Source organism: Anomaloglossus baeobatrachus, chromosome 8, assembly GCF_048569485.1.
Source record: "Anomaloglossus baeobatrachus isolate aAnoBae1 chromosome 8, aAnoBae1.hap1, whole genome shotgun sequence".
Lineage (NCBI taxonomy): Eukaryota > Metazoa > Chordata > Amphibia > Anura > Aromobatidae > Anomaloglossus > Anomaloglossus baeobatrachus.
The window spans coordinates 38,814,038-38,826,067 of record NC_134360.1 but is presented as its reverse complement, the minus strand read 5'-3'; the positions used below and the strand labels follow the sequence as shown (position 1 = coordinate 38,826,067).

The 12,030-nt window shown below is 44.8% G+C and overlaps 1 protein-coding gene across 1 annotated transcript in view; it reads left to right on the top strand.

Annotated features, from left to right (window-relative positions):
• The window catches only part of LOC142249686 (solute carrier family 26 member 6-like), a 47,239-nt gene that overhangs the window by 26,440 nt on the left and 8,769 nt on the right, over positions 1-12,030 (top strand). Inside the window, exons 13-17 of the mRNA XM_075321491.1 lie at positions 995-1,064; positions 2,943-3,035; positions 3,118-3,234; positions 9,313-9,504; positions 9,597-9,651. Of these exons, the coding sequence (XP_075177606.1) occupies positions 995-1,064; positions 2,943-3,035; positions 3,118-3,234; positions 9,313-9,504; positions 9,597-9,651 (527 nt within the window). The remainder of the gene's footprint in view (positions 1-994; positions 1,065-2,942; positions 3,036-3,117; positions 3,235-9,312; positions 9,505-9,596; positions 9,652-12,030) is intronic.

Sequence of the window (12,030 nt, the reverse complement as noted above, 5' to 3'; positions counted from 1 at the left end):
CAAGGGTTATTCCACAAAATATTAAACCTAGGGGTTGAATAATAATTGACCCACACTTTTATGTTGAAAATTTATTAAAATGTAACTGAGCAACATAACTTGTTGGTTTGTAAGATTTATGCATCTGTTAATAAATCCTGCTCTTGTTTGAAGTTTGCAGGCTCTAAGTTATTTGCATCTTATCAAACCTGCAAAATCTGCAGGGGGTTGAATACTACTTGTAGGCACTGTATATATTATATTATATATAATATATATACACATATAAAATGTATATATAATCAGTGGCTTAAAAAATTCACTTTGAAAATTATTACTTTTTTTAAATGTTCTCCTTCCATGTAGCTTTGTGTATGCTATTTCTGAACTGGCTTAGTAAATTTTGTGAGCCTTTCGGAATCAGAGTTTTATTGATGACATTATTTTATAACTTTATTTCATTTTTTTTTTTTTTTTATTTCTTTTTGGTTTTGTGACTGAAAATGTGCAAATTTGGAATTTTAGTGATTCAGTTTATTTTTTACATTATTTATGTTATTGATTGAATAAATGTATATTTTACCAAAACAGACATTTATGGAGAAGGAGGTACCGAATATGCGTTTTTTAAAAAATGTATTTATTCATTCTCACATAGATCTAATAGGGTGTGACTCAAACTTTATTTATTTTTTTATACCATTAAAACTTTATTTATTTTTATTTATTTCACTTTGTTATTTAGTCCCCCTGGGATACTTGAACTTGCAGTCATTTGTACTATACACTGCAATACAATACAAATAACGCAAAGTAGTGAGCTCCCCCTAGTGGCAGCTTTGGATAAGTACTATGGCATGGAAAGCGGTGAAACAGGCAGGAGTCAGACACTTTCTCAAAAGTGGAGCACAGGAGCAGTCATATACCTACCTTCTTGGGTACAGAATATTGACAGACTGAGGTGTGAAGCGCTTTCATTACTATTGTCTATACCTTTTCTGTTTTGCTGTCACAGGCCTCATTACTCCATTCTTGGACAAGTTGCTGAGTCTGACCTCTACAGAGATACAGAAGAGAATACCTTGGTAAATAACACACCCAATCTAACATGGTACTTACATACAAAAATCAGGTCTTTTCGATCAGTACAGTACTCATAGGGCTTGTCCCCAAGCCTCCCATAGACCGTAGAGGGTATATAAATCAGCGCAGTGCAAAAGCATACACATCAAAAGTCAGAAGTGACCCCATCAAAAGCTTCACATGATGTGGAATCCCTTTACTAACCCCTTCCTGCCATGGCCATTTATCATTTCCGGGTTCTTTTCTTCCCTTCTTCTAGGAGTCATTACTTTTTATCTTTCCTACATCATAGGCAGACAAGTGCTTTTTTTTTTTTTTCAGGACGAGTTATAATATTGAATAACAACCACATACTGTAACGTACTGGAAAATCGCGTGAAATCCAAGTGAGAGAAAATAGTGAAAAAAATGTGGCTAATTCGGCACAATTTGCTATTTGCACTTAGGGGTGTACTCACTTTGGTTGCCAGCAGTTTAGACATTTATGGCTGTCTGTTGTTATTTAGAGAACACCAAATTTACATTGTTAGGTCCCCTTCACACATCCGTGTTTCCGGTACGTATGACGTCTGTTTTCATAGGTACCGGAGACACGGACATACGCAGACCCATTAAAATCAATCACACATCCGTCTGGTGCACACGTGTGTCCGTGTGTCCTGCATGGAGACAAGTCCGGTAGCACTAATGTCACATGGACCACACACTGATGTAATCCATGTGACATCAGTGTAACACGCATCGGAGAAAACACGTATCTTTGAAATAAAATTATTTTCTATAATCACCTGCCTCCAGCGCTGCTGTCTTCGGCGCTGCTGTCACTGCTTCCAGGCCCGCTCATTATGCTCATGAATATTTACTGCATAGTGGACCCGGAAGCAACAGCGCCAGAGACAGCAGTACCGAAGACAGCAGCGCAGAGGACAGGTGAGTAAAAAGTTCCTGATCTCCGTGCGCTATTACGGATAGCACACACAGAACACACATGTGCCAAAATCACGGCACACGGATGGCCATACGCACCTTTAACACAGACCGTGAAAATTGTGTGTTTTTATCATGGACGTACAAGCCGCACACTGACTACTTTACATTGTATCAAAGTGGCAGATCTTCAGTGTTGTCCCATGAAAAGATATAATAAAATATTTCCAAAAATGTGAGGGATGTACTCACTTTTGTTATACTGTAGTTTAGTGGTTGAGAACTTATCGGAACATTATCTGAGACCTATACATTTTTTTTTCTTCCATCAATTGATCTGTGTGAGGGCTTGTAGTCTATTTCATTGGTAATATTTTGGAATATATATATATATATATATATATATATATATATAGATAGATAGATAGATAGATAGATAGATATAGATATATAGATATATATATAAAATGATTGCATTTGGGGGGAGGTAACTGTAAAACATACATTCTGGCATTATGGTGGGGGGTTTTTGTTGTTGCTTGCTGCTTTATGGCATTTACTATGTGGGTCAAATAATTTTATATTTTGATAGATTAGACTGGAGGTGGCAGTATTTTTATATATATAAATATATATATATTTTTTTTATATATATATATATATATATATATATATATATATATATATATATATATATATAATGTATATAATTTTTTTTACTTTATTGTTGTTTTGGGAAAAGGTGATTTCATAATCTTTTACATTTTTTTTCATATATTTTTATAAACTTTGATTTCATTACTTTCACTTATTTGTAGTCTCCATAGGGAACTTTTAGCTTTCATCGGTTGATTGCTTGAACTATATTCTAAATATAATATATACTACTAAATATAATACTTTATAGTATATGTACAGTTTTTTGGCTCATTTAATTTTTTTTTTTTTCCAAGGCCAAAGAGATCCCCGGTGTGAAGATTTTCCAATCAAGTTCACCCATTTACTTTGCCAATGCAGAATTATTTGCAAAATCCTTGAAGATGAAGGTGACTAAAGCACGTAGAACACTACTCGAGTCTCAAGTCATTTCTACAATTCTCACACTTGCCAAAAACTCATGTATTGTAGATGGGGGTGAATGTGGACAAACTGATAGAGAAAAAGAAGAAAGCCATTCAGAAGAGAAGGAAGGGCCTGCAGAAAGTCATCAACCTGGCCAAAATCATCCTAGCTAAAACACAAAAAGTGAGTGGTGACACGGGCATCCAGGGCGCATTTTATACCTTAATGATTAAAATTTACCGAAAAACTGGGCTTTTCCTTATCAACCAAATGAAGCTTAAGGCTGTGTGCACACGTTGCGTTTTTTACCGCGGAAACGCTGCGTTTTGAACCGCAGCGTTTCAGTGGCAAATTGCATGCGTTCAGCTTTCCCAGCAAAGTGTATGGGAAAGCTGAAAAATCAGTGCACACGCTGCGTTTCTTTCCGCAGCGTTTTGGATGCCAAAAATCGGTGCGGAAAGAAAAGCAGCATGTCACTTCTTTTGTGCGTTGTGGCTGCGTTCTCTCCCCCATTGAAATCAATGATGTGGGGTCAGAACGCAGCTACAGCGCATGGACCTGCTTTTTTTTTGCGGTCCGCGGCCTTTGTCGGCACGCCAGAACGCAGGCATTTACCTGGAAGTGAGGTCAAGAGGTTTCCTGTTGACCTCACTTCCTGGCAAAGCCCCCGGTGTCGCCAAAGTGCCCGCCCCGACCCCCGACCCCCCTCCCGAAAATCCAACATGGCCGCGCGCACAGTAGCGCATCGGCCGCCCTGCTCCTATGATTTCTGTCGCATGTGCAATAACACATGCGACAGAAAAATGCCCCCCAGGCCCTGCCCGTTCACCCCAATTCCCCCCGGTGTCATACATACCTGTCCGGTCGCAGCGCTGATCCCCCGCGGCCCCCTCCTCCTTCACAGCAGACGCCGGCCGGTCAGATGTGCAGAGCAGCTGACAGCCAGCACAGTGTTCAGTGTGAGCTGTGCTGGCTGCTCGGCAGTCTGCAGCTGTGACCCGGGGAGAGTGGGTGCAGATTTTTGCACCCACTCTCCTCAAATGGAGGGTCTGCCCTTCTAGAAAATGGGGGATACGTTCCCTGAACGTGCCCCCATATTCTAGAAGGTCCAGAGCCGACGTGGGACATCCAAATGGATTTCTGCGGACCCATTTTTTTTATTAAATTGGAGAACAAGGGAATGATTTGGGGAGTGTTTTTTCTAATAAAAAATTTTTTGTTGTCTTTTTTTGCTTTTGTTTACTGTCAATTAGTTATGTCGGGTGTCTGATAGACGCCGTGACATCACTAATTGCTGGGCTTGATGCCAGGTGACATTACACATCTGGTATCAACCCCATTTATTACCCCGTTAGCCAACGCACCAGGGCGTGAGATGAGTTGGGGCGAAGCGCCAGGATTGGCGCATCTAATGGATGCGCCACTTCTGGGGCGGCTGTGGCCTGCTATTTTTAGGCTGGGAAGAGTCCAATAACCATGGCTCTTCCCACCCTGAGAATACCAGACCCCAGCTGTCAGCTTCACCTTGGCTGGTGATCTAATTTGGAGGGACCCCATGTTATTTTTTTTTTTTTATTATTTTTATTTATAAATAAAAAAAAAAAACCTGGGGAGCCCTCCAAATTGATCACCAGACAAGATGAAGCTGTCAGCTGTGATTTGCAGGCTACAGCTGTCTGTTTTACCCTGACTGGCTATCAAAAATAGGGGGGACTTCACGCCATTTTTTTTTTTGTTTTTGTGATAAAAACTAGGCTAGGCACCCTTTAGTGCCACATGAAAGGTACTAAAGGTGCCAGCTTAGAATATGCAGGGGGGGGTGGGACGTTGTATATATATTTGACCTCCATTGACGCTTTTTAGGCTGGATGCCCACAATCGCGGTATGCAGCGTTTTGGGCGCAGATTGTTTTCCCTGCGTCCATAACGCTGCGTTGTGCAGTAGAAGCACAGTGGAAGGATTTTTGGAGATCCCATGCCCACTGTGCTTCTTTTCTCCGCAGCATAAACCGACCGGTGGCGCAGCTTCCCGAGCCTCAGCATGTCAATTTATGCTGCGGAGACGAGAGTGTTCTCTGCAGGTAGCATAGAGCTCCACAGCAGCCTGAACCCAAATCGTGGGCATGGCCAGCTGCGTTCTCCCGTGGACAACACTCACATCTCTGCAGGAGGCTGACACTGTGTACTGGACGCCGTGTCGCTGGATCATGGCCACATAGCCTTAGGCCTGTTTCACACGTCAGTGATTCTGGTACGTTTGTGCTTTTTTTTTAAACGTACCAGAATCACTGACATACGCAGACCCATTATAATGAATGGGTCTGCTCACACATCAGTGATTTTTCACTACACGTGTCTCCGTGCGGCGTACCCGCGTGTGCGTGATAGCCGCACGGAGACATGTCCATTTTTTTCTGGCATCACTGATGTTCCACGGACCACGCAGTGGTGTGGTCCGTGAAACACGTGCCAGAAAAAAAGTGCTTGTAAAATAAAAATCATTTTTACTCACCCGACATCCAGCGATGTCCTCTGCAGCCCGTGCAGCCTGCTGCTTCTGAGCCGGCTCATTATTGTCGCGCATATTCATGATGTGCGACACAGCCGACCCGGAAGCAGCTGCTGCGGGGGTCAGCGCCAGCCGGATGCTGCACCGCGTGAGCGATCAGCACCATGGAGAGCGGGAGCGGGCACAGGTGAGTTAATCTCTAAGTGCAATCACGGGCCACGGAGAACGGAGCCCGGATTGCACTTAGACAACCCATGTGTGCCGTGATTCACGGCACACGGAGGGACATGTGCATGTTTTACACGCCAGTGAAAAACGTCACTGTTTTTCACTGACGTGTGAAACGGGCCTAAAAGTGAGAATATTGTTGCTACAGCAACATTTTGGGTGAAGTAGCTGTGGATTCAAAATGCTTAATATACTCCTGAATAAAATCCTTGAGGGGTGCAGATTCCAAAATGGGGTCACTTGTGGGGGTTTTCTGACGTATAGGTACCCAAGGGGCTCTGCTAATGTGACATGGTGCGCGAAGTTTATTTCAACTTTTCCAAAATTCAAATGGTGCTCCTTCCATTCCAAGCCCTCCCATTTATCCAAACAGAATGTGGAGAAGGAAATGACATCACAGGTTTTTTTTTCCAAAGGTCTGTGTTCAACCAACTTTATTAACACTGACAAGTCTTAAAAAACGCACCTAAAAAACGCATGAAAAACGCATGAAAAACGCATGAAAAACGCATGAAAAAAGCATGAAAAACGCATGAAAAACGCATGCGTTTTCGATGCCTTTTTCTCAAAAAAGCATTGTTTACAATTCTCCCCTCTGCCAGAGGGTGCGTTTTTTTCCGCGCTGAAAAAAAAGCAACGTGTGAACATACCCTCAGCCTTATTATCCTAACCCCTTCCTGCTCCATATATAACATATAATCATCAAGGAGTGGGTGTCTGGAGCGTGCTCAGGAGCTGAGCCTGCTCCACACAAGGAAGGTGCTGGCTGTCTTATATAGCCAACATCTGCCTTTGACAGACCCCATTCCAACCCGAGCAACACAAAGGGTTCATAGGAAACCATAATTTTTATTATATACTGTATAGCTAAAGTTTTGCAGTATATAATACAAGCAAACAAATGGTTACAGTTTTGAATCTCTAGGGAAATAAATATTAAAGGGGTTGTCCACTTCTTGGACACCCTTTTCTCATTCCCTTTGTTAACCCCCGCAAAAATAATTAAGCCTATACTCACCTCCAATACGGCCATGGTTCCAGGGATGTCTAAAGCCACGTTCCTGGAGCCCACGTGACATTGTTATGACACGTGAGCCCCGTGACCAATCAGCTCCATCTATCTTCTTCCCGCCTTTGGACATTTGAGCAGGAAGTGAGCTCACATCCAGCTCAAATGTCCGAAGGTGGGGAGACAGACGCCAGGCGCGTGTCCTAACAATCTCAGGTGGGCTACTGAACACTGCTTTAGACATCGCTGGAACCAAGGCCGCAACGGAGGGGAGTATAGGCTTATTTCTTTTTACAGGGGCGAACAAGGGGAATGAGAAGGGGTTGTCCAAGAAGTGGACATCTTCAACGTAAAAATTTTACTTTTTTTAATGAAAAAATATAGAAATTTGGATCACCCCCTCTTTCCCCAATAAAAAAAAATAAACAAACATGTCTGATATTGCCGTTTCCATAAAAGTCGATGAAAAATATAAAATTAATTAACCCAAGAAGGAAACACCGTACAGAAAAAATAAGAAACTGCGCAATTGCTGTTTTTATGGTTTCTGCAATTCCCCTCCCCCTAACAATATATAGAGCGATCTAAACACTACATATACTCTGAAACGGTACCCATAAAATGTACAAGAAAAATATTCACCCAGCTCCAACAACAGAAAAAAAATTAAAAAAGTTAAGGATCTAGAAAAGTTGCAACCCAAACCAAATAATTTTATTTTTCAAAGTTCAGAAATTATTTAAGCCACTAGAATTATATATTTTTAAAAAAACTACACTCATGATCACTCATCATGTCACCAGGTAAGTTTTCCAGCACAGTGAATGGTGAAAAAACAATGGCCAATAAAAACAATGGTAGAATTTTTTTTTTTTCTTTCACCAATTCATAACAAATGGAAATGTATTCCTGTTTTTATCTACACTGGATAGTAAAATGAATGGTGTCATTCAAAAGCACAACTTGTTCCACAAAAAATGTTCAGGGACAAATTAAAAGGTTATGTCCCTTGGGGGAAGGGGTGAAAGAAAATTCCGAAACCATAAAATCAAAAATGTAATCCTTAAAGAGTTAAACGACTAAAGGGTACTTTACATGCTACAACATCGCTAGCGATCTCATTAGCGATGTGAAATTCTAGATCGCAAGTGCGATCTTTCGAGATCGCACATGCGTTAAATAACCTATGTGCGATTTCGAAAGATCGCACTTGCGATCTAGAATTTCACATCGCTAATGAGATCGCTAGCGATGTCGCAGCATGTAAAGTAGCCTTAAGGAAAAAAATAGAGGCTGAACTGTTATTGGTTGATATGGACAATAAAGCGTGCTTTACACGCTGCGACATCGCTAACGATATATTGTCGGGGTCACGGTGTTTGTAATGCACATCCGGCATCGTTAGCGACATCGCAGCTTGTGACAGCTAGGAGCAACGATCATCGATTGCAAAAACGACAAAAATCGACGATTGTTGACACGTCGCTCCAAATCATAATGTCGTCAGTGTTTCATTCCGCAGGTTGTTCTTCGTTCCAGCGGCACCATACATCTCTGTGTGTGACACCGCAGGAACGACAAACATCATCCTACCTGCGTCCACCGGAAAGCATGGTGGCTCAGTGGTTAGCACTGCACTCTTGTGGTGGCTCAGTGGTTAGAACTGCAGTCTTGTGGTGGCTCAGTGGTTAGCACTGCAGTCCTGTGGTGGCTCAGTGGTTAGCACTGCAGTCCTGTGGTGGCTCAGTGGTTAGCACTGCAGTCTTATGGTGGCTCAGTGGTTAGCACTTCAGTCTTGTAGTGGCTCAGTGGTTAGCACTGCAGTCTTGCAGCGCTGGGGTCCTGGGTTCAATTCCCACCAAGGACACCATCTGCAAGGAGTTTGTATGTTATCCCCGTGTTTGCGTGGGTTTCCTCCAGGTTCTCCGGTTTCCTCCCATACTCCAAAGACATACAGATAGGGACCTTAGATTATGAGCCCCAATGGGGACAGTGTTGCCAATGTATGTAAAGCGCTGTGGAATTAATAGCGCTATATAAATGAATAAAATTATTATTATTATTATAAGGAAGAAGGTGGGCGGCATGTTCCAGCCGCTCCTCCCCTCCTCTGCTATTGGGCGGCCGTTTAGTGACGTCGCTATGACGCCGAACGCACCTCCCCCTTGAAGGAGGGATTGTTCGGCGGCCACAGCGACGTCGCTGAACAGGTATGTGCGTGTGACGCTGCTGTAGCGATATTGTTCGCTACGGCAACGATCAACACATGTCGCACGAACGACAGGGACGGGTGCTATCGCCCGCGACATCGCTAGCAATTGCTGGCGATGTCGCAGCGTGTAAAGCACCCTTTAGACCTGATATTTTGTCAGACAGTTTTATTATTACCAACATTAGAGGGAGCAGTAACACGAATTGTTAAGAGATGCTAATTTTTTACAGGAAAAAAAGGGCAAATTTTCAGTGTGATTTCCTTTTTTTTTTTTGCAAATTGAAACCTTTACCTTCTGTACAGGGAAGCGGATTGGAATTTTTGACAACTAGGGATGGGGTAATTGGAAGCTTGAAGACCCTGAGTGAGTCCATCCCCCAGAGTCCGGTCACCCTCCGCTCTTTAGGTTTGGAAAAACTTGACTTTCACTCCCTCATATTGGACTTTTCAGCTGTTAGTTTCGTAGACACAGTTGGAACGAAAATGTTAAAAAACGTAAGTGAAAGTTTCTTTGAAGACGTCATCTTTTTTTCTTAATATTGCACCTAATTTTATTTACTCATTCCCTTTTATTTGTCTTTTTTTAGGTTTTCAATGAATTTCGTGAGATTGAAGTAGATGTATATATAGTTAACTGTCCTGGTAGGTTGAGATAAAAATAAGAAAATATTAATTAAAAGGGGATTTCTTTGTCGCTCCATTGGGAGACCCAGACAATTGGGTGTATAGCTTCTGCCTCCGGAGGCCACACAAAGTATTACACTTAAAAGTGTAAAGCCCCTCCCCTTCTGCCTATACACCCCCCGTGCCTCACGGGCTCCTCAGTTTTCATGCTTTGTGCGAAGGAGGCTGACATCCACGCATAGCTCCACATCTTGGTCAGCAGCAGCTGCTGACTAGGTCGGATGGAAGAAAAGAGGGCCCATAACAGGGCCCCCAGCATGCTCCCTTCTCACCCCACTCTGGTCGGCGGTGCTGTTAAGGTTGAGGTACCCATTGCGGGTACACAGGCAGGAGCCACATGCTGTTTTCCTTCCCCATCCCTTAATGGGCTCTGGGTGAAGTGGGATCCTAATCGGTCTCCAGGCACTGAGACCATGCTCCCTCCGCAGCCCCTGGGGAATCTGCTGGACAGGAGCCGGGTATCGTCAGGGACAAGGCCCTGCTACTGTGAGGTACTCTGTGTCCCCCTGGGGGACCGCGCATGGAGCGCTTGTGCCATACACACTGCAGCACTGCTGGGTGTGTTAGTGCGCCGGGGACTACCGCGCCGGCCGCGCTTATTTGCCGGCCGCGCTTATAACTTTAGTCCCCGGCTTTTGCGGCCTAGTATCGCATATTCCCGCCCCCAGGCCTGCCAGTCAGGGGAAGGGCGGGACGCTGCACAGGACGTCAGCGCTGAGGGCTGGAGCATACTCTGTATCCTCCTCCCCCCTCACTCAGCTCAGTGGGGCATCAGATTCCCGCACTTTCTGGGGCACGCCCACGGCCCCCTCCTCCCCACAGAACGCCGGCAGCCATTCCTGTCAGCACTTCTGACGCTGGAGAGGAGAGACAACACGGCTCTGGGAGGCCCAGGCAAGGGAATCTGGTGATCACACAACCGCTTTGAGCGGTCGGTAAGCAGCACCTGGGTGCTGGCCCCACTGAGTGCCGAAGTGTACATATATATATATGCTTATATGCTATACATTTACACTGTACGGTCGCACTGTTGATTTTTGGCTATATACCCTCCTGGATTGTACTCAGAGGAGACAACAGCATGTCGTCCGCAAAAAGCAAGGGTGCCAAAGCACAGGCTTACTTTGCAACCTGTACCTCATGTGCGGCTATACTACCGGCAGGTTCCACCGATCCTCATTGTGTGCAATGCTCGGCCCCTGTGGCACTTACTCAGCCGGAGCCTCTGCTACTGGTGGCCCAGGTGGAACCACCTGCTACCACTGTCCAGGTGACAGGGACAGAGTTTGCAGTATTTGCTGACAAACTGTCTGAGAGTATGGATAAATGGTCTGCTAAGATACTAGAAGCCTTACAGTCCAGACCGGTGACTCAGGCCACGGGCACTGTTCAATCATTGACCCCAGGCCCCCCTCAGTTGGAGCAGCAAAGTGCTCCTGGGGTGACCCATAGGTCCCAGGGTGAGGTCTCTGACACGGACCGCAGTCCCAGGCCGCCTAAACGGGCTCGCTGGGAAATTCCCTCGACCTCATCACACTGTTCGGAGTCTCAGCAGGAGGACTCTCTGGATGATGAAGCGGAGGTAGCAGATCAGGATTCTGATCCTGATGCCGCTCTCAACCTAGATACACCTGAAGGTGACGCCATAGTGAATGACCTTATAGCGACCATCAATCAGGTGTTGGATATTTCTCCACCAGCTCCTCCAATTGAGGAGTCAGCTTCTCAGCAGGAGAAATTCCGTTTCAGGTTTCCCAAGCGTACATTGAGTACGTTTCTGGATCACTCTGACTTCAGAGAGGCAGTCCAGAAACACCGAGCTTGTCCAGATAAGCGTTTTTCCAAGCGCCTTAAGGATACACGTTATCCCTTCCCCCCTGACGTTGTCAAGGGCTGGGCTCAGTGTCCCAAGGTGGATCCTCCAGTCTCCAGACTGGCGGCTAGATCCATAGTTGCAGTGGAAGATGGGGCTTCACTCAAAGATGCCACTGACAGACAGATGGAGCTCTGGTTGAAATCCATCTATGAAGCTATCGGCGCGTCTTTTGCTCCAGCATTCGCAGCCGTATGGGCACTCCAAGCTATCTCAGCTTGTCATGCGCAGATTAATGCAGTCACACGTACGTCTGCTCCGCAAGTGGTGTCCTTAACCTCTCAGGCGTCGGCGTTTGCGTCCTACGCCATTAATGCTGTCCTGGACTCTGCGAGCCGTACGGCGGTAGCATCCGCCAATTCGGTGGCAGTCCGCAGGGCCATGTGGCTACGTGAATGGAAGGCAGACTCTGCTTCCAAAAAGTTCTTAACCGGTTTGCCATTTTCTGGCGACCGTCTGTTTGG